Source organism: Schistocerca serialis, chromosome 8 (genome assembly GCF_023864345.2).
Source record: "Schistocerca serialis cubense isolate TAMUIC-IGC-003099 chromosome 8, iqSchSeri2.2, whole genome shotgun sequence".
Lineage (NCBI taxonomy): Eukaryota > Metazoa > Arthropoda > Insecta > Orthoptera > Acrididae > Schistocerca > Schistocerca serialis.
Window position 1 is genome coordinate 481723572 of NC_064645.1, and position 23917 is coordinate 481747488.

The window sequence follows — 23917 nt, forward strand, 5'->3', positions numbered from 1 at the left end:
TTGTTGTCAGCATAACATTGATTTCACTTTATATCATGTGACTGAAGATGCAGTTCACACACCTATAAATATAGCGTAGTTGTTAGAATTAGTATACTAAATATGAAATCACAACCTACCTTTGGATACCATCGTAGTTGAAATCTGCCGCCTGATTCGGCAACAGTTGCATAAAGCACATATCTCTTGATACTTAGGGAAACTCACCACATAACGTCGTAATCGTAAAGCGTATTCCATTTCAACATCAACTTCCTGCAACAAATCGTCGGTAATGACCGAAGGCCGTCGACTTCGTTCCTCGTGATGAACATTCGTACAGCCAATTCCCACACCATCCAATCGCTCATGTTTTCTCCACACACTTCACTGATCTGACGATAAATTTCAGCAGCGTATTTCACAGTCCGCGGGATTCCCAATCGGAGGAAGCATTTGAGATACAAACATAAACACGCTAAATATTGGTGGAATCGTGTAGAAAAGTGACTGAAGTACAGTATTTCGTATAAGAAAATTTCTAAGGAAAGTATAGTTTTATTTTTATTTCAAAAAGGTACTTCGTGTAACTCCAGTAACTCTTGCACACGGGTAATTTTTTGCTATTATAGTATTGTTGAGGAGAACGAAATATGTGACTTCAATGACAGTATGAATGCTTTAAAACGGAAACGGACGGCGCACAGGTTTTATTGTCGCTGAAAAAGGAGCCAGATACTGACAACTTTGTACGATAACTATTAATATTTAACTTGTTATGCCTAACAGTCACGTTGTAACTTGCCCACCCCTACTACTATGGCGTGTACCCTACTTCTAATAGACGTCTTATCCGAGTGACTCAATCTTCATGTAACTTGATAGTTTCAGCATTAATGTTGAGAAAGCATTCGTTGTGTACCTGGGGGGGGGGGTGCTTTTTAATCGAAAACCACCCCCCTCTTTAATGTTGTTCTGACAATTATAAGTTGCTATTAAATAGTAATTATTTTATTTATTGAGGCGGAACAAAACGTAAACAGCATTTATTCAGCTCCACAGACAGCCATAAGGTGAAAGGCATTAATATATTAATGCTACTTCTGTAGTTAACTTCTTGGTGCCACTATATATTTGCATGAAACTGAATTTACTACCTAGCACATACTTTAGACCTTCGGGTAATAGGAAATGCATTGTCGACGTTATGGTCTGTCTTGTCCCCCCTCCCCCTCCAAAAAAAAAAAATATCGAGATGATCAGCTGACGTCGCCTAAAGAAGGCTTATAATCTTCCCTCGGGCTGTAAAATTTACACATTGGCGCTATATGTGCACAAATTATTTGAAGGCCATACTAATCTCCGCGGTGTTTTGGCGCTGGCCGCTATTCGGATGCGCAGGCGATAACGGCCGGCGATAAGGGTGCAGGTGCCCGCCGCGGCGGCCTAGGCGTGGCCCGCGCCGTGACGTCACTCGTGGCGCCCATCGACCCGGCGCCTGACGTCACTACCGTGGCACGACTACTAGCGGAGTACGAGCCGAGTACGGCACTACTGCATCGTGCACTTGCCCATGTTTAACAGGCCCAAGAAATTGTGTATTCACGTGTGTATGTGAGCTTTTTACTTTGGCGAAGGCACTTCCTTGTATCAACGTTTGCCGTATATAACTTTCTCTTACAATAATTGCTGTACATAAATAAATAAAGTGATTAATATAGTCAGTGAGAGGGCTGTGTGTAGTCTGAGGGTGCCAGCGTTAGTTCTTTCCACACCGGTATGTAATCAGTTACCCCAACCGACATTCAACAGCGTCTTTCATTTCGTTTTAAGTGTACCTAGGAAATAGAGTATTGCGACGAATTTCTGTCCGTTAAGCGCGGTATTCGGTGTTGATCATTCTTAAAAGTAAGTCCCGTCGCAAGATAATCTTATCATGTACTACTACTACAAATGACCAGAGAGAGTGAGAAGAGTTTGAATTGTGTCAGATTGAAAGCGCAGCTGGTTTCATAGCTACCTTCATGAACACCAGTTTAAATCACACCTGCAGTTAGTCATGTGTGGTAGGGATACAGAATAAAATACTGTTTCGTTTGAAAAATTGGGAGGGAGGGTGCCTCTCTGTGGTGAAACTCCCTCGCGATTGATGTTGGGTAGTCATTTAACTCTCGGTCTAGTTGCAGCACCTGGCGTGCTCGCAGGAGGATGCACTCACAGAACGGCAAACGTTCGACCTCCCTGGTTGTTAGCGCTTGGGCGGTGCAACGGCTGCGGCGTCGGCCGACTGCAGTGTAGCGCGACGCGAAGCGATGGCAAGGGAAGGGACGGGACGGCAGCAGAAGGACGTTAGTTCCTTCACCTGGCGCCGCGCCGCCGTTGCCACATCGCAGCCAGCAGCGGGCGGCCGCCACGCTGTGTTCCGGCGCCGAGTCGGACCGGGCGTGTAGCACAGCTGTGCGCGCCGGGATTGCCGCGTGGGAAAGGAGCGCAGCGTCCGTTTCCTCTGAAAGTAGTCTGATTATTTCAGCAAAGTTGCATCACTGTCTCATTTCTGCACAGAAGCTCTGTGGATTTAATTTCCTTGCTATGCTCCTAGTGCATGTGAACTGGTTTTTTTCCCTAATCGATGGGCGTTTTTGTCCGTTTATTGTTATATCCAACGTAAAATAGGCAGACCTCGCCAATCCGTTGTCCAGGGAAAGTCACCGTCCGTCAAACTGCATTAGGTTCCCGCGTCAAAAATAAGTCCATACTTTTAGACAAGTGCAGTCGTAGTAGCTCATTTTAGAAGTCGATGTTACGTGCACTAACCTAGTTTTAAGAAACGGAATTAAAAACGCAAGGAAAAAACATTCCAACGAAGTCGAGTTAGTTTTCCCCATCTTCGGTAAGTTAACGTCCTGTGTTCACGCAAGGTCCTTGCGGAAATTATTTTTTTTATTTCTCGTATTAACGTTTCAATGTTAGCGATGAAAAATATTCGGTAAATAATCTGAAAAGAGTACGCAGCCTTGAGTTAAGTACTTGTCACTTATTTGACTGGCCGATCATCAGGATGTTTGAATTTTAATAATTGTTTTTTTCTCGGAGCCAATAGAAATGTAATTACGACTAACAATTCACATTCTATGGTAGTGAAATTGACTGAAGTAAGGCGAGGGTGAGAGAGAGAGAGAGAGAGAGAGAGAGAGAGAGAGAGAGAGAGAGAGAGAGAGAGACTAGGCAGGGACTTAGTGAGGTAAAATTTGGTAAACTTGTATTAGGAAGACGACAGGCGGTAAAATTTGAGTATTGGTGTTGTCGGCTATACTCCTGTCTTGATGAGTCGCATTTGCATCATGTCTCCGGATGAAGAAAGTTGACGGATGTTAGTCAGCTAAGAGTGAGAGGAATTAGCTGCGGACAGAAGTGAAGGGGAAAAAACGAAAAAGTAAATAAGTGTAATTGGCTTTTCGTGCTAGCCTACCACCAGAGACTATAATTTTTAAAAAATGTTTTTTTTTCTTCGCTGTTGAAAGAGTGGGGATTGGGCAGGGAGTCACCGAAAATGACTTTTTTTTACTTAGCATCGTTTCAACCATGAGGTTCGGCGTCATGTAATCCACGTGGGCGGCTGAGAAGGGGGGAGGGACGCAGGACGCAAAGTGGGTACTTGCAGCACCCTCGTGCTGTTGGCCCCACACTCCTACCCCTGGAATGTGGAGCACAGAGTTTTTATTATTACAGAATTCTTACACACAATGGATAACATCAAGTTTCTGGAATATAAGACGTTGCTATGTCGCGTATAAAATTTAGTGCTTGTGGCATAACATGGTTAAAGACTGGCCAAATTATTTGTATAAAATATGGCAATATTAGTCTCGCCCTTCCTTCTACTGGATGAAGTTCTCCGTGCCTCCCCACACTAGCTGCTCCCCACCGAGCTGCTCATGTTCAATGTATATTGTAAAAGTTTGCCAGTTACTTTGTGAGCAGTTAAATGTTGTACATCTGTGTTCTCATGTCTATTTCTTCTACTCTATTTCACCCCTTGAATCATTATAATGAAGTAAAATGTAAATTTTTCTCATTATAAATAGGGTCCTATGACGCAAAACATTTTCGTTGTCTACCATACTTTCACTCGAAGAATAATTTAGAATAGATTGCGACGCTAATGAGCAGATTTGAATGATGGTTTGATATCTGTCAGAACTGATCGGATGTAGGAAACGTGAATCGATGTAACAAGAGTGGAGGCCTCCTAACAAAGAAAATTATTCCATTGGCGGTTTCTCAGAGATATAAAAACATTAGAGACTCGAAGAGTACCGCGTCTGCATGGGCGCCGCAGTAAGGCGCGTGAAAGGGGCCGAGCCCCTAGGAGCAAGCCGACGGGAAGTGCGCGTGCTATTATTAGGAGCGGCGGCAGGGCCCACGAGAGCAGAGGCAAGCCGCCGCCGCCGCAGTTTGCTGTTTGGGTGCGCCGTGCCGCCGCTGGTGGCCGTTGCGTAACGCCGCCAACGACCACCTCCCCGCCGTTATCAATAGTGCCCGTGACCTTGGCGCGCCAGCCCGCCGCGGCGGGGAAGAGTCAGGTGGTGCGGTTGGCAGCAGTGGCCGTGAGTTTGCAGTTCCACTAGGATGCGCTGTGTGGATTACGATAGCGCGGAAACAGACGCGCCAGCCGTATACTTTCCCATAATAGGTGGTTAAACTGTGCCGGGCGCGTTCAGTGTCATGAGTAACTTCTGCTAATATATTTACGACTCAGTATGCAGTAGGCTCGTGCAGATCGTCACGCTCAAAATTCCTGGTGTAGTACCGAATTTCATTGTTTTGTTTCCATATAATACCGTTACTTAATTATTCCACCAGCAACAGGAGCGCGTGCCGCCTTATCGCCCGCGCCGTGCTCTGCATGTAAAACGGATGTCTGTTATGCCATTTTAAACAGGATGATACCCGATTTTAAAAAATTTTTTAACTCTGTTTTTATTACCGAACACACATTTCCCAAACATCTGAAGGGAGAGGTCTGCCATCAGATCACTTGTCCATTTGGCACGGCCACAGTACTTTTAGTTCAAGATAATCCTTTCAAAAGAAGCCATACAGCCGGAACAGCAAGTGCGTAGAATATATTCTAACTAAATAAGGCAACAAAGCCAGAAGCATTTTCCATCACATTTTCGCCCCTAATAATTTTTTTTAATTCCCCATAACATTGTGATCAACAGTTGGGGTGTTCTGAGGGATGTGACTAGGACGAGAGCCAGTGGTTTTCTATGTTAACTCCAAACTCAGTAAAACGTCAGGTCCACGTTGTCTAAACATAATATACAAAGTCTTACGCACCAAGATATCTTCACTGCACACGAACACAAAATCAGAGCTGGAACCGTTGGGAAAATGCCGTGCTACGTTCAGAAACCTTCGGTCATTTGAGTCTGATAAGTCATACACTTACATCCCAAATTAACAGCAGGTATGCTACAGTAAGCTTAGTCACGATGCTGATTGTAGTCGATGTACAGAAGAGTTGCCTAACGCTCCATTGCCGTTGTGAATCCTAAGGGTAAGTGGAAGTCACAGTGCACATAAGGCTAGTAATTGAATCCAGTAACGAATAACTGAGTGTGTCCGAATATGAGGAAGCAACAAGTGGAGCGGAATGGTTTAGTTATTGGTCAAGTGTTGACTGCCGCGCGAATGTGCGTATCAAGCATTCTACCCTGCAGCATTGCCGTGTTGGACAGTAGTAATTACGTCCCCCTCGAGCAGTAACAGCCAGTGATTATCTGTGACGACGGCTCATTTCACCGAACCACGTACTAGGGTGGGGGGAGGATGGGCTGTACTTCTCACTTCACTGTATCGAATACTCGGCACAAAGCATAATTAACGACCAGTCACTGAACCACCCATCACTGGACTAAATTACTGCGTACTGTGAAGCACCACAAGGAGCCACGCTGCCCTCAGTCCGCCCCCACCCCTACAAAAAGAGAATAAAAAATAACTGTGTAACACTATTTTAAGGCGAGACAAGTACTTTATACTGCCCTTTTTGGTTTATTCACGCAATGCTTTCTATAAAATACTTGTATTGTTTTTTTGTGTGGGCGTTCATTTCAGCTACAGTGTCAAGCCAACGCACAAAATCAGTTGCATAATGTTCTCCAAATGCTGCAAAGATCCATTTTTAGTGTGCATTCAATGCAGATTGATTAACTGGCGCCCAGAATTTTCAGTGTAAGTTCTTGTGAAAATGCAATAATCTTTCATAAGTCTTTAAATGTCATTTATCCAGTACCATATGAGCTTAAATATGTAATTTTGTGGCACTTGTGATGACCTTCACATAGGACTTAAAGAGAAATATGAGCATGTTTTATTGTTGAAATTAAAACGATGATCCCCAAATAAACCTTCAACAATATAGGATGCAATTGTGTTGGCGACGAACTTTTCGTTGTTATCTGACGTGTACCAACATCAGAAAAACTGTCCGTCTGCTTAGCTGCGTGGCGTGGGCACGGTAGCTCAGCGTGTTCGGTCAGAGCCTTATCTGCCCTCTGTAATTTTTTAAAAAAAATATGAGTGAATGGATCAGCGATGAACTACAGCAAGCGTCATGGGACATCCGCCCCGAACAAGGTTGGAGATTTTCTCCGCTCGTGGACTGGGTGTTGTGTTGTTGTCATTATCATTTCATCCTCATCACCGGCACGTCCATTGTGGCGTCGACCGAAATAAGACTTACATTCGGCGGCCGAACTTCCCCGCGTGGGGCCTCCCGGCCAACAATGCCACACGTTCATTTCATTTTTATTAGAGAAACTGAATTACATATACCTGAAGCCTATTTATGTGCGAAACCGCCCACGTGTTTGCCATGTACGTTGCATCTACGTAGCTGCAGCGTTAGGTGGGTAAGGAAAAAGTCAATAACTAAGTTTGCGGGAAATGTCTACATCTGTACCACACAGCAAACCACTGTTGAATGCATGGCTGAGAATCTCGATGACACTCCCCCACCGGTCAGACATATTGTTGACCATTCGTGCTGCTCTTCTCCGTATACGTTGTCACTTTTTTGCGAGGGTCCCCACACACTCGAAGAGTAATCTAGGATGGGCCGGACGAGTGATTTGTAACCAATCTCCCTCGAGTGACGGCATTTCCTCAGCATTCTATCAAACCGAAGTCTGCAAGTTGCTTTACCAAAGATTGAGCCTATGTGATCATTCCAATTCATGCCCCTACGAAGTGCTATGTCCAAGTATTTGTACGAGTTTAGAGAGTCCATGTTAGACTTAACTAATGTTATATTCGTAGGATGCAACTTTTTTTGTGAATTGCACAGTTTGACATTTTCAAACCTTTAAAGAAGCAAGCTGCTGGATCATTGCACCACTTCGAAATCTTATCAAGGTCTGACTGCTTCCTTGTAGATAACTGAATCATCTGCAGAAAGTCTGAGGTTACTCTTAATATTGTCCCCCAGGTCATTAACATACAACATGAACAGCAAGGGTCCTAACACACTTCCCTGGGGCAAACCCGAGGTTAGCTTAATCTGTTGACCTTCATCCAAGATATCGTGCTGCACCCTCCCTACTAAAATATCCTCATTTCAGCCACAAATTCCACTTGACGACCTCTACGATCGTACGTTTGCATATAAGCGAGGATGTGGTGCTGATACCTTTCGGAAATCTAGAAGTACTGCATCTAACTGACCTGCCTCGATCTAGAGTATTCAGTAAGTCGCGTGAGAAAAGTGCGAGTTAGGTTTCACGTAATCGGTGTCTTCTGAACACATGTTGGTTGCCACGGAGGAGATCATTACGTTACTTTGCAACGCGTGCGCTTGATTCTTGCGTTCGGAAAAATCTCCTGGCTGCCTCGGCCGGGTGTGGGCGTGGGGTGCAGCCGGACAGCCGTGTCGAGCCGAGCGTCGCCGGCGTGAATGAGTTGCTGTGCCCGGCCTCCCTGACCTGCCGCTACGGCGCGCGGCCCGTATTTTTTTCGCTGCCCCCTGAAGGGTGGGGCGCAGCCGCCTTTGTGACACGCGGCGTGTCACTCAGTCGTCACGGCGGTGCGCAGAGTTCTTCTGACAGGGGCCGCCGCTGCCTTGCTGGAAACAGACGCAGCGTGAGAGGTGTGTTTTTCCCGGAGGGCGGAATGATTATCAAATCAAATACGGCGCACACTTTTCTGAATTTTGTGCTGAAATATAGTTGGAAATTTCCAAGACACTGAGCACGATTTAATAGAGTAGACCTTTACCACGTAGTGATACATGTCAGATACTTACGCGCAACGCACATGAGCGATACTACTTTCTGCTGTAGATTTCGTGCAGAATTATAGGGCAATTTCAAATCTCCTAGATTTACACGTGCACCGTTGAAGTCGCGTTAAAAGTGTGTCCTATTTGGATTCGCTGCCGCATACCGCGTTACTTCAATTGAACATAATGCCTGAATATAATTACAAAATGTTACTGTATAAGAGCGACGATAATAAACTTAGTTTAACTGGTCTGCGGTAGCTCGCGGAACATGGTAACCAAAACACAGACAATCTATGTACGCAGGTTTATTGAGACCATGAACTATTACGTTCACAAGAAATTTGAAACCCGTGTTGGGTTTCCTCGTTGACTCCTCCCTTAACATCCACCCACGATATGATATTCGACCGATGACGGCTACTAATGGTTTATGGTTGTACTCGAAATATGCGGCAGCTGTGTTGTGAAAGTCACTTGTTCATAAGTTTAGTGAATTCCGCACAATGTTTACAGTACACCGTGTGTCCAGGTAAAGTCGTTTGTTGTGTGCCTGTTCACAGAATAAAAATTTAAAAAAAATAAAAAAATTGTCGGAACACCCCGTTTAATTTTTCAGTGCCCACTCTGTGTCAACTTCTCTTCCATTGTTCAGGTAACAAACTTGCGGTGTGATAAGGTGTAGTTGTTTCTGAAAAAACACGTCGTTTCTGACTCTCACATGACGTTTTCTTCGTTTATACGACCTTAGCCATTGAGCTGCAGACCCTTGTGTGGATGCGTGGGGTCACGGCAGCGCTGCGTCGCCATGTATGTGACGCGGTCGCCCTACAAGGTCCGGCGAGCAACTGAAGCTGGGCGGAAGGCCGCGGTTTGACCCTCGCAACTGTGTCCCGCCGCTTGGCTTTAAGCCTGAACCCGAGGACCAGTATCTGGTTCCTCAACAGCCTCGAACACCTGCCGCGTGGATGTCGAGACACGAAGACTTGGACTAAGCCGAAATACAAGATACCAAGAAAGTTGAAGACAGATGAAAATAGCTTTTCTGTATTTGCATCATTCACAGCGATAATCCGTTATCAAGCTGTGGTTACGGTTTCCACCCATGCGCTTCAAATCGTGCCTGTCACAAGTAATCACGATAGTGGATTCATTACCTCTCTGGTTTTGGTAACCGAAAAGGTACAACTATTCGATGGCGACATTAAATGGGCCAGCTAAACAAAAAAAATTCTCTCGTTTTATCATGTAATAAAATTTGAAAATCTATTCCTTTTTTATTCATTGGCAAGAACGAATGCGATGTCGACAGTTAATAATTTTCTGGTTTTAAAAAGTGAGAATAATTATTTGTAGCTTGCCATGGTTTGGAGTGCTCGAAACATACATCTAATAGTCTCGACGAACTCGAACAAATGCGTAACAGAACCGTTGGGGGGAGGGGGGGGGGCTTTAGTGAAGAGGAGATTCACACCTGTTGGCAAAGGCAAGAGAGGTGGAGGAGGAGGAGGAAGCAGCCACCTGCCTCTACAGCAAGTGCAGCTGCGACCTCTTAAGACAGCTGTTCCTCCGTGGGCACAACCTGACGCAACACATCGTTCCTATATGTACTAAGAATATTCTCCTCTACACGTCATGCTCTCTCTAAGTTCAAGAAGGCTTACAGACTGGCGTGACAAAACCCTCCGTATGATTACACGATTACAGAGCAGTCTGTGGAAGCAGTTACTCCCACGTCTGTAGGAATATTAATGCGGGTTGATTTGAAGTGGAACAACCACATAAAATGAAGAATCCTCACGAAGTGCAGCCCATCGACAAGGGAAGTGGCTTACAAAACTCATTACTTGAATATTCCTCATCGGTCTTGCATCTGTACCGGGCAAGAGTGACAGAAGGAATAGAGAAGATCCAAAGAGCAACATCACATTTTGTTACAGGTTCATTTAGTAAGCACGAAAGCAGCACTGAGATGGTCATTCAACTCCTGTGGCAGATGCTGCAAGAGACACAATCTGCCTCGTAGTATGGTCTACTTTAAAATTGTGAGAGAAGAGTTAACCAATTTGTTGCTTCATCCTTCATATATCTTGCGAAAGACCACAAAGATGAAATTAGAGAGATTCGAGCACACATGGATGTTTACCAGCAGTAACTCTTTGTACAAACGTGTGCGACTGGTACAAGCGAAATGGGGAATTGACGATGTTTCACAAAGTAGCCTTTGCTACACACTGCCAGGTAGCTTGTGGAGTACAGAAGCAGAAATGAAGTCTTTTGCCATTAACACAAGATCATTAAAAAAAGGTGTCCAGTTTAGATGGAAGCTGCATCGTCTTGCTGACAGCTGCATTATATCGATACTCGGCAGTCATCTGATGTTAAAAGTAATTAAACAAAAGCTGGTGTCTAAGGGGAATTACTATGAAGTGTCACAGGACCTATTTTAAAAGTCAATTGGTTTTCAAGGGTTTGTAAATTAATTTACAGGTTACAGTAAAAAAAAAAAAGACCATAATAAAAACAGTGTATAAATTGAGCACGAACATGCTTGCCATTTAATGGTAAACGAAAAATCTGGCATACAACTACAGACAGCCACAGAATGCATCTTTCATCCATATAGTGTGAACTTCGTGTTGTGAAGTACTGTGGAGTACCTAGTACCTCCTAATCAGTTCTGGTACTAACCTATTTCATGTATATCATTTTAATGTTAAATTTTTCATACTGGTGTATTGTACTCGAGATTATAAAGCAATTGAATTGACTTTCTGAAATTTTTACCACTCGTGAAAAAGATGCTGTTGCAAATATTTCTATTTTCTGTGATCCATAAATTTATGACCTATTTTTTTATCATTTTTCTAGGCTGCCATCCTTCAGCAGACAGCAGAGTATATATACCAATTAGAACAGGAAAAAACTAGCCTACTGTCTCAGAATTGCCACCTGAAAAGGTTACTGAATAGGCAGGAGGGTCAGCATGAGCAAACTGCATCAGTCAAGCGCAGGAAAATTGAATCGAGTGAGTATAAATTTGGTTGGTATTGTAATACTCTAGAATTAAAGTTGACAGAACTTGATGTAGACGGGTGGGGCCGGCCGGTGTGGCCAAGCGGTTCTGGGTGCTTGAGTCTGGAACTGCACGACCACTACGGTTGCAGGTTCGAATCCTGCCTCGGTCATGGATGTGTGTGATGTCCTTAGGTTTGTTAGGTTTAAGTAGTTCTAAGTTCTAGGGGACTGATGACCACAGCAGTTAAGTCCCATAGTGCTCAGAGCCAGACGTGTGGGAAGCAGTGTTGTAATAGTAACTGAAAATGAAAGTTTCCGTATAGTTATTAAAACTGGATGGAGTTACTTTAGTTTATAATGGTCATGAATGTCTGGCTTTCACTAAGACTGTTCATAAAACAAGTGTTCTTAATTCAGAGTTCTTCTTCTTCTTCTAATCATAATCATCAGTAGGTATTTGTTGTGTCTAGAATCGTTTAAAAATAGTGTTTATTCATTTAGTAAATAATTAAGTAATTAGTTAATGGACAAAACGTAAGAAACATGTATCCTAGAAAGATTTTTTCAATGAACAGTATTTTAGGAAACTGTATTTCCAAAGCATGTATTTCTCTACAACACCTTCTCATTTTATCTACAGGTATGGTCGTTGTCAGTGAGTCATCAGATGAAGGCATCGGTAGCATGTCTCCAGAGCCAGCACCAGTTCCCGGAGGAGCCGCCGTTTCGGCAGCCGAAGCAAGTCGCGAACGCGACCTCATAGAACTGAGGCTCTCTTTGGATAGAGAGCGTAAACTTCGAATGCGTCTAGAGGACCAAGTCCGCGCACTGGAAAGTCAGTTGTATCCCAAACAATTGAGGGATCTCTCACATCAAGTTACTCTTCACTATCATCATGAATCTCCCACCCCTCACCAGGTCAGTAGATAATTACCAGAAACATTACACAGAACGGACTACAGAATATCATTGTTAAATTGTGTGAAACCTGTTATTTTGATCTTGAGCTGGTATTTTGTCATCCAGTGAATTTCTCTCTTCGCAGTACAGTCTAAACATTATCTTTAACCCTGCAGTATTCGCATGTTCATTCCCCACGAATGGATTTATTCCCTTTCTTTTCATCTCTTTGGACCTAGGAATCACATGACCTGAGTACATTCCTGTTGTCAGCAGGACTGTGTTACTCCTTTGTTTTGTTTTGTTTAGAGCAGCAGTGGTGAAATAATCAAGAACAGTGGAGTGACTATCCTGCACAAGCAGCAGCAGTTGATAAGATTTGCATTTTTGACTTCTGGAGAAACAGTAAAAGGGAGCCATTATAGCCAATTATACTCATTTCTCTAGGAGTTTCTTATTGTTGGGGTGTTACTGTATGTCAGATTGTTTTGCTAGGGACAGGTCAGTTAATGGCATTGTCACTGGAATTCACGAAACCAAGTAAGCATCCAGAGGGTTCAAATTTGCATTCAGAAAATGTTGTACTCTTGTATCATTTACTCCTAAGAACAGGAAAAATGTTTTACTTCTACCCAGTACCCACCATGATGAAAAATTGATGAAGAGATTGACAAAAGTGGCAGAAACACTCACTGATTACCGAGCGAGGTGGTGCAGTGGTTGGCACATTGGACTCGCATTCGGGAGGATGACGGTTCAAATCCGTCTCCAGCCATCTTGATTTAGGTTTTCCCTGATTTCCCTAAATCGTTTCAGGCAAATGCCGGGATGATTCCTTTGAAAGGGCATGGCCGATTTCCTTCCTCACCCTTCCCTAACTGGAGCTTGTGCTCAGTCTCTAATGACCTCATTGTTGACGGGACATTAAACACTAATCTCCTCCTCCTCTGCACTCACTCACTGATTGCCTATGGCTGTATTTCCTACTGAATATTGGAGGTATCCATGCTTTATTAGTACATGCTGCTGACAACCCAAGACGCTGGAGTAGACGAAGAGGTTTTGTGTACCTATTGTCTTATCAGCTTTTTTCGGAACACTTGGAATTCCATCCTGTCACTAAAATTTAAATGTACTAAATTGTATATTTAAAGTTATGTTGTTGATTTTTACTTATAAAACTGTAAGCTGACTGACAGTCTGCAGTAACTACTAATGTTATGAGTCTTGGCACAACTACTGGGGGGTTAGGAATCCTATGTCAACAAGTGCAAATACGTCTGTCTTGTGAAATAGTGCTAACTTTGTGGTCGAAAAAATTTATTTTAATATTTCTGTTGCTAAAATGGAGTGACACTGGTACTTTTCTGTGCAGGTGGTCACCAGTGGCAGTGGCAGTGTCCCTGTTATTGGTGCAACTATCCAGGATCTCCAGGAAACGGCAGCTGCTGTTGCACACCTACAAGTGGTTACTTCGCGATCCCCGTCACCCATCTTAGGGTTGCCACCTCCATCACCACCCCCACCACCACCTCCAGCACCACAAGTGCGTGAACCGACACCACCCCCAACTCCACAGCCACAGAGGTTACCGAGTGTTCTGGAAGCTGCCATCAAAGCAGAACCAAAGGTCGAAGTAGAACGACTTCCGTCACCGCCTGCTGCCTCTGATGATGTCACACCACAATCCAGGTACATATTATATTTCCAGATCCTTCTTGTAATCTGACCCAATCTGTAAGTTGCTGTGACATTTTTGATCTCAGTGGGTGATCTTTAGTTCGAATTTGGTTAAGCTAATCTACCATAAACATTAATTACTGAGCGCCAACTCTCGTAGAAATATCAGTTAATATTGAATGCATGCCATGTGATAAAGAAGTTAAATTGTCTGGCACCTGCAATTGAACATCTTGGACATTTTACTAATACAAGAGCACCACAGGACTCAAGACCAAAAATAAAGGAAATGTCTGGGATGTTGACATCAGTGTATAAATCACCAAATGTGAGAGTTCAAGTTTGTGGAATACCCTAATTTTCAATCTCAAGCTGAGCACAGGTGACTTCAACTGTCATAGCACATCTTGCGGTTACTGGGAGATGAATAAGAATGGAGACAATCTCGAAGAATGGCCTGAACAGACTGGGCTGATACTAATACCTGACTATGCTACAAATATAGCTCCATTCTTATCCATCATCTGCCAGAAATCGTTGGAAAGGCGACAAGTTCCACGGGACTGGAAGAAGGCCCAGGTCGTAGCAATTTGTAAAAAGGGTAGAAAATCGGATGCACATAATGGCCAATTTCACTGACATAGATTTGTTGTAAAATCATGGAACATACTTTGTGTTAAGACATAATTACCTTTCTAGAGTCTGAGAAGCTCATCTGCAGAAACCAGCATGGTTTTAGGAAACGGCGGTCATGCGAGACACAGTTGACCCTGTTTGTGCATGATATACAACAGGCTCTAGATACCTGCTCCGAGGTTGATGACATATTCCTCGACTTTCGAAAGTTGTTTGGCTCTGTTCCGCACTGTGGCTTGCTCCAAAAAGTAGGTGCTTACAGTCTATCTGATGGCATATACAGTTGGATAGAAAGTTTTCTAACAAACAGAGAGCAGTATGTCGTCCTGAATGGGGAGACTTCAACAGAAACAAGCGTAACATCGTGTTCCCCAGGACAGCGTAATAGGTCCACAGCTTTTTACGATTTACATAACCGATCTGGTTGATGGGATTGGCAGCGGCAGTAGACTGTTTGCCAATGATGCTGTAGTGCAGGAAAACAGTAACACACGAAAGTTGTGAACAAATCAATGAGGATTTGCAGAAAATAAGTAGCTGGTGTAATGACTGGCAGTTATCTTTCAATATTAGTAAGTGTAACCTACTGCGTATAACGAAGCGAAAATCTCAATTAATGTAAGAGTACAAAATAAACGCCAAGTCATTGGAAGTGGTAACACCCGTCAAGTATCTGGATGTGACTATTCGAAATGATCTCAAATGGAACGATCAGATTACTCAAGTAACGGGTAAGGAGAACTCTAGATTGTGGATTATTGGTAGCATCCTAAAGCGATGTAGTTCTTCAACAAAGGAAAATATGCTTACAATCTTTAGTTCGTCCAGTCTTAGAATATTGTACATCTGTATGGGACCCTTACCAGTTGGGTCTGATTCAAGAGATTGAGAAGGTCCAAAGAAGAGCTGCAAGATTTGTGGCTGGTACATTTAGCCATTGTGAGAGTGTTACAAATCTCGTAGAAAGTTTGAAGTGGGAGACACTTGCAGATAGATGACGCGCTAAACAGAAGGGATTGCTCTCTAAATTCCAAAATCTGATCTTCGCCGAGGATGTAGAGCACATATTCTTACCACCAACTTTCAAATCACGCAATGATCACCATTCAAAGACAAGGGAAATTAGAGCTCATACTGAGGCGTTCAGACAGTCGTTTTTCCCTCCCGCGATTGGCGAGTGGAACAGAAGGGGGGGGGGGATGTGACTTTGGCGTGAATAGTGCCCTCTGCCACACACCGCTTGGTGGCTAGCGGAGTAGATATGTATATCCGAAGCTGCTATTCTCCTCTTATAGTGGGTGATGGTGTGGTAGTTATAATCCAGGTAACATCTTCGTCAGTGAACACATTGCCCAGCATGCAAAGAAGAAAATTTTGGGGCCTCTCCTTCAGCCTGACCAATTATCTGCAGTGCTGCAGCAGCGGTGAAACTTGAAAATGTCCAGTTTCTTAAGATTTAACTTTAAGTTAACACAGTGGGCAAAGTTCTGCCTAATACTTAATAAAAAAAAGTCATAAATATTGAACCGAACCTAAGGATGTATAATAGTTTCATCAAATTAGAATTGTCTCTCATAGATACTTCACCAGGGGCTGCAGAATGTCTTACATACCTGGACTCTATCACAATTCAAGATCTCTCCTTCGGAAATACGAACACCTATTTGAAGCTGACTGATTCTATGAAGAAACAATTCAGACAGATGAGGATCTTTTGAATGCTGTGTCAGTTAAGAGAAGAGAGAAATGCTGTAGTACAGTGTCCTAACTAGACCTGAAATGGAACACCAGTAAGTGATGGCAGTTGAGGAAACTTTAGTGCTCCAACAAATGCTCTGCCAAGCCTGTCATGTAACTCCCAGTCATATTGCACGTCAATTACTGCTGAATGGGAAGACTTATAGAACAGTAAGTACCAAAGAAATCTTCCTGTGGAAGATTGCCTTGGTTCCGCTTTCACCATTGAATAACTGGAAATAGTTTTCCAATCTGTGGAGAATAGTAAAGCTGAGAACTTTGATGATCTAAACCAAAATGAATTAAAGTGTTTGGGCCAGTAACAGCAATTGATCTTAATCTAAATGGACATCTGCATTTAAAAATTACAAGTTCCTAAGATCTGGTGCAAAGCTAAAGCCGTAGTAGTTCTGAACCCTGGAAAGGATCCAAAACACTTCGTAGCATTTTCTCTTCTTTGACAACTGTTTAAAGTCTTGGAAAGTCTAATCCTCAGTCACATCTTAAAACATGTTCATGAAAACCTTATAAAGTATTCTACCCAGAAAAGTTGTGCTGTTGTTGGATCCTTAATCTAGTACATAGTCATAAGATACGAAAGAGGAAAAGATAAAACAGGGACCTTCATAGATCTGTCACCCATCTATGACAGCCAGCTGCCAGAAGTTGATTAGAAAGGAATATTTAATCATAAAAAAACTACCGTATTTACTCTAATCCAAGCCGCACTCGAATCTAAGCCGCACCCGAAAAATTAGACTCGAAATCGAGGAAAAAAAATTATCCCGAATCTAAGCCGCACCTGAAATTTGAGACTCTAAATTCAAGGGGAGAGAAAAGTTTTAGGCCGCACCTCCAAATCGAAACAAAGTTGATCCATTGTAATATGAGACACAATTTAGGTCAAATGAATGACGATACAGCTACAGTTCGTCGTAAGCTTAGAAGTTCAGCTTTACCAGGTAGCCATTGCTATGCGTCAGCGCTCCGTCCGTATTTATATGGTATCCTTCCTTTTTCACGTGCTTCGTCTAGTTTGAATTCATTGCTTATCTTTCTTTGATCTGATGAATGCCGTTCTCTTTGTTATAGGTGTTTACGTCACTCTAAACTGAAAATGCATTACTGTACTGTATCATGCATTGTTTGTCACATTCTGATAGACTGCGTATGACAGAAGATGTTCTGAACGAGAGTTTAGCGAAAAATTTTCTCCGTTTGAAAATCTTTGTAAACGCCTCATTAGTACATTACGTTCTGCACAAAAATCAGAGTCATCATAGATTTAAAAATCTAGTCAATTGCCGTGCTTCATTTCTGACTGTATCACTACTAGGCATACGAATAATACGAATATAAACATGACATGATATGTATATTCTTCCGCATTTGTCGTCGTCTCACTCTAGTTTCATAGTTTATTAGGCAGACAGAATTTAAATGAGATAGCAGCAAACACGAAACAAATACATGGCAAAATGTTTATATTCGAATTATTCTTATGGTGAAGAGAATACTGCATGTGATTCACAATTCATGAAAGTTCCTGTTAGCAACCATCTCTACTCACAGGTAGGAAAAAATTCAGAACGTAGAGTTGGCCATATTGGCAAACATCCAGAACAGTCTTGCCAGTCGGATTTTCGTAGTACATTGAAATGCTGCTACATTCGAAGATGAACAATATGGAATTTGTATTTACTTCATTGTATAATGTATGAAAATGCAATGGTCGAAACTCGGGGCGTAGGAAAAAGCTCGTCTTCCACTTTTTTTTTTTTAATTTATTTACTGACGCAGAGGTTTTGGCGCCAGTATTTATCTTTGTGCCTGCAAAGCATGCCTGTGTAGCGCTACATATATTTGAGGGCAGAAGTTAGTTGTGGCGACACCTACCAAATTTTTCAGAACTTCCACTTACTCTGCAAAACAAAAAAAAAAAGTGCGGCTTAGATTCGAGTAAATACGGTACTGTTTAACACAGTTTATCTGGTGTTTTCAGTGAAACAGTTTTCTTGTCACACTGCTTAATAAGAGGAGCTGATGGAGAGCCTTGAAGAATGGTCTCCGTCAGGGTAGTTTTGACAACCCTGATGTACAACATAAACCCAAATGTTCAACCCATGAACCCTGGAACATTACTTATGCAGGTGATACAGCAACTGCAGCTCAAGGCAAAACCATCGAGGAAGTAGAGATGAAGCTGACAGCAACCCTTGAAGATATCAGCAAGTTTTATGATAACAATATAAACCCAAATCCCAGAGAGATGCAGGTCTGTGCCTTTCGTCTGAGAAATTGGGAAACCAGGAGGAAGTTAACTATTGTCTGGAGAGAGCAACAACTGTGTCACCATGAAACTCCAAAACACCTGACAGTAAAGTTGGATCATAGTCTCACAGTCGAAGATCATTATCAAGAAGCAAAGCTAAAAGCATCTGCGCAAAACGTTATTCATCTGTAAACTTAGTGGCACCACCTGGGGCTCACAACCAGAAGTGCTCTGTACAAGTGCCGTGCCACTATAGTGCTGGGTATTCTGCTGCAGATAAGAGGATATAGCCTTGAATGAGACTGGATGCATCAGGATTGGCTTGTTAGGACCAGCTCCTGTCACCAAAGTTTACCAAATTATGGGTATAGTGCCAGCTGACATCTGCAGAACAGTAGCAACAGAAATGGAGGAAAGGAAGTAGGAAATCGATCCTCGGCACTTACAAACATCCTTGTGTGGAATATGAATCACAAAAGGCTAGTTGGAGGCCCTGGAGAAGCTTTATATACACTTCATCACCTGGAACTTGCCAAACAGAGCTATGGCGAAATTTGTGGACCGAAAGAGTGTGGGAGAACATTGAAGGGGAATCTGCTGTGAGCTAACATTTGCAGTATGTGACGTGGAAGGCACCAAACCAGTTGGGCACGGGAGTGTTAGAATGCAAGGCGAGCCTAAGGAAGTAGGGTTTCACAACTGAAGATGACTCCTTTTCATGAAGTGGCTTGCAGGACCCACATCATCTCCTGATCTGCATAAATTTGTCAGATTCTGGCACCACAAAAGATTTATGTGCATCAAGTGATAAGACCATGTAGACAGTAGAATTCGGGATCTTACTGTCCATCTAATAGAAAATCAGCAGTCCCTGGCAGAATTTTAAGTGCAAAAGGCAAATCCAACACTTTTTGTGCCATTGTATTAAATCGGTGTCCTACTTTCCAGGCAACAAAAACACACAGGTTGCCGATTATCAACTGCTTGATGTCAATGGTGGGCCAAAAAACTTTCATTGGAAGTTAAAAATATAGGGCCTTCTGGGCCATTTCAGATACAAAATTCTTTCCACATAGTCCTAATTCTGTTGGAACTGCCGTTAGGCGTATGGAATCTGGTATTGTTATATTACAAGGCAAGGGGACTATAGTTGAGGTTCGCCTCAAGAGAATGGACAGATTGCATGCTCTGGTTTTCTTGCTGCTTAATATAGTTGTTAGCAAGACACATCTTACAAAGAGCTGGAGGAAGGAACACACAACAAAGCACCTCACGGAACGTAATTTCCTCAGTTTTCTACTTTTTGTTCTGTGTAACACTGTTCCGTTTGTCGAATCTTTCCTCTCCTCTCTTTCTATCTTTCTCCCCCCCCCCCCCCCCCCTTTTTTTTTTTGTAATGGCAGTAACATAAAACATACAAAAATTCAGTATTTATACCTTCTGCTTCTTTTTCTCAGGCTGTATGCTGCAAGTACATCGAGGCAAAACCTGGAAACCATTGTGGAAGCCATTCGCCACTTGGAGGGTGACCAGTTCATCAGTGACGAGCCTACGCAAGAAGCTCCTCTGGCTCTGACAACCCATCGAACGGGTCCAACTAGTGGAAGTGCTGAGGGCTTCTTGCATTTCCATTCGCACCCCATTCCATCTCAGCCGCAGCGGCCCCTGTCGTCCACAGCTGCCTTGCAGCAGCAGCGTCCTGGTGTTATCGTCGTAAAACAGAGCACGTGATTATTGCACGAGAGCTCTGTCTCGCATGACGTGACTGGATTTGATTTCAGTTGATTTTTACTTTCTTATTAGCTTGTAACTGGCGAGGCATTAAACTGTACTCTGAAGTTGTACTGTCTGCTTTAAGGATTCATATATATCTATATGTACATAATATATACATGTATGTATGTACACATTCTGCATACATACCATAGTTTCGACTGCATTTTTAGACTGGTGTAGGAATGTGGCAATATCATTCCTTTTGCTAGGAGGGTGTTAGGGTGTAACACTCGATGAATCCTAGCATGTAATGGTGGTCTGTGTTAAATCAAAGTGCAAACCAAGCAATAAAACTTTGTTTTCCTTCTAAATACTGGGTCTGACATCAAAATTTGCCATATTGAGAAGCAGATATTAGAGCTGTGACTGGCTTTAGTTATCCTAAGCTCTGTGGAACCCGAAGTTGCCTCCGGTTTTCGGATGACTGAATACCGACTGGTCTTTTGAGTGGTAGACTTTTTTAATTGTTTAAACTGTAGAAGAAAATAGTAATAGATACAGAGAAGCTAGTATACAGACAGTTGTGCATTTGAAATGCTGTATGGCGTTGCTTGTCAAAGTAGCAGTTTTCTTTGGTGTTTCAATTTTTGTTGTTGTATATATTTGTCTCTCTCAAAGTTACAAGCAAGTAAAACATACACTAGCCTGTTTTGTGGGCTGAAACTGAACAAACATTTTTGATGTTCCATCTCATTTGCTATAAGTATATAGCTTACATTTTTTAAACATGTCAATATGTGGTATTCTGTTGTGTTATCTCGTTCGCTGACCCTCGCTTTTCTTTTGTACATAAGATTTATTTCTTCAGCGTGAGTGTTTTGAAGCTTGCGTGTATTTGTATACGTCTGAGAAATGTTGTAAGATTTATTTTGTTTTCTATAAAAATAAAAACTGCTGTAAAATGAACTAAAACATTGGCTGATGGTGATCGCCTCGTGTATCTCATAAGAGTAACGTTACTAAGGCTAGTTCTGTCTTTGTGTATATATTACTTCTTTTGTTAGGTCAGTTTAGAAATGGACACACAACATGTAAGAGTGAGTGCTACGTAAAGTATTGCGTGTGTGTTGAAATGTTTACTTGTAGGTGTCGTTACATATAAGATTTTCAAAAGGTATAAAAAAATATAAAGTTCCACGTGCTTGGAACAGTACTGATAAATTAGGTATTACCATTAAGCTACTTCTTATCAGTTTACTGCAACATTAAGAAAATTTTTATTCATTCTTTGCTTATGTTACATTTCTAAATTCTGTGTTATTGTTAAATCAACTTCTATTTTCATTAATACAAAAGACTGGTTTTTCATTTTCATAATTGAAATGTATCAACTCAAAAGACAAGTGTCAGGGAGAAAGTTCCTTTTGTACATTGCTGAAGGCACACGTCATTGTAAATTAAACAATTTTGTAGTCTATTGAAAAGGGAGACATTGGTTATTGATTTGGTAGTAATATTATTGAGAATAGTGTTTATGATGCAGTTTAATGAATTTATTATGCACTCCTAGTATATCAAAATTGAGGTACAAAACCACCCTTTGTTGTTTGCTTTAGAAACCAATTATATCTTCATTTTATTTAAGTGTGTGTGTGTGTGTGTGTGTGTGTGTGTGTGTGTGTGTGTGTGTGTGTGTTCCCTTTGGAATTAAAAGAATGCTGTGCTTGGAAAAATCTGAATAAATCATTGTAATACATTTTTCTAATTAGTATTATGTTTTCATAATCATTTTGCACTACTGTGATCTGAACCATCAGGATTAGTCCGAATAAACTTTTTTCCTCATTTGAGAAGCAACAGTTTCTTTGCATATTACATCCGAAAGTCATCTTTTCCTATGTAAATCTGTTTCTACAGAATGCCAAATACAAGAGTGATGTTTGATTCATAACAGGGTTTCCAACTTTGCTCTATGTTGTGAATGGTATGTTGAATTGAGAATTCAGGCAATTGTGTATTGCTCAATGTTTGAAAATCTAGATACTTGTATGGCATTTCTGATATTTTTGAGAAAGCAGCATTACTTTTTAATTGCATCTGAAATACGTCTAATGGATTAATTAGAATTAGCCTGTTTTAATCTGAACCCAAGTTTTCATTATGTAAAACATGTAAAACTTCATTCTTTTTTCTTGTGTTATATTGAGCCAATTATTCTGTAAAGCAATTGCAGTATGTCATAAGCTACCGTATTTTCTCTGATTTTTACATTGTAACTCAACTGAAGCATTTGGAGTTCATTGCAAACTGTGAATATGACAACAGTTGAGAAATGTTACATAGTTTCTAAGTCTGTAGGTACCAGTAATTGGTTTCATGTTGTAGAACACATTTTAATGCTTTTTTCCTGTTAGAAACATTTACTCATTATCTTTAAAAATTCTTGTCTGTTTTTCAGTGTAGATCCTAAGTGCTTCTCATTTTGAAGTGCTAATGTTTTATGGACATTTATGCATATATATCTACATTATCCAGAATTATAAATTGCAAATTGCTAATGTGATTTACAACAGTACCCTAATTCAAAATTATGTATCCACAAGGAAGCAGGTTGCCTCTTTATTTTCTCAGTTTTGTTATATGTGGCTTTAGTTCAGAATTTGGTTATTATTGTCATTAAGTTTGTAAATCTTCACACCGTCCTTGTCTTTCTTTGATTTATGTCTTATTTGAGTGATTGAAGATCTCTGTTAAACTGAGATGTGCAATTCTCTTTACTTCCTAAATTCTGGATATCAAGCAATATCCCCCCCCCCCCCCCTCCTCCCCCAATCAACTAGCCATTCAGGGTGAGAGTTACATACATTTAATGATCTATATTTTACAACTAGTTGGGTATTAATTATGTGGATTATTGATATACTTACCACTGAAACAGTTTGTCAAGACGACAGTTTTTGTAGTCACATCAATTTAACACTATATCACAGTTTCCTCTTGGTCATTGCCACAGTTGCTTCATTTGTTTTAATTTTACAGTGTTTGTAACAAGCACTAAAATTTCTTATGAAATTTACCTTAGATGATTTTATATACAGATCAGAATTCTACCAATTTTTATTAAATCATGTTTTGATTAAGAGTCATTTAATTTAAAATTGTTCATAAAAACTGGCTTCAGTTTTGTATTACAAGTATTAAACAAAAGACATCCTGTGGTATTCATTGAAACTGTTTTACCTTTTCATATATTCATTAAAAGCCATGTTAAAAAGGTGTATCCTTTTAATTATATCTAGTGATCCATTCATAACCACTAATTTTATGCAGTTAGTCTTCTAAGTGCTTCATAATTACTGTTAATCTCCGTAGCAGTCTTGCTTGCTTTTGAGATTGATATATAAAGCAACACACTAATGACACTGGAATCTGCAGAGGCTTATGAGGCGAATAATTTCTAGTGAACTTGCTTGAAGACTACCTATTTTAGATTAGGAGCCGAAACTTTTTACTTTATTGTACAGATTTCTTGGGTATTTGGAAAAGAAAAGCATATACAGTGATTAGGGTACACAAAAAAATATAAGACACATACATATTTGCTAAACTTAGAAAAGACTGAAAATCCTCCACTGATAACCTCCATCTACATCCACGCGATTACTCTGCTATTCACAATAAAGTGCCTGGGTTCA

General features: G+C 41.4%; 1 protein-coding gene across 3 annotated transcripts in view; it reads left to right on the top strand.

Annotated features, from left to right (window-relative positions):
* Nucleotides 1-22766, top strand: part of LOC126416084 (transcription factor AP-4) — an 84736-nt gene extending 61970 nt beyond the window's left edge. For all 3 annotated transcript variants that reach the window (XM_050083573.1, XM_050083574.1, XM_050083572.1), the window contains exons 3-6: nucleotides 11135-11291; nucleotides 11922-12199; nucleotides 13557-13873; nucleotides 19964-22766. In XM_050083573.1, the coding sequence (XP_049939530.1) occupies nucleotides 11135-11291; nucleotides 11922-12199; nucleotides 13557-13873; nucleotides 19964-20237 (1026 nt within the window). In that variant the 3' untranslated portion in view covers nucleotides 20238-22766. The remainder of the gene's footprint in view (nucleotides 1-11134; nucleotides 11292-11921; nucleotides 12200-13556; nucleotides 13874-19963) is intronic.
* The last annotated feature ends 1151 nt before the right edge of the window (nucleotides 22767-23917 follow it).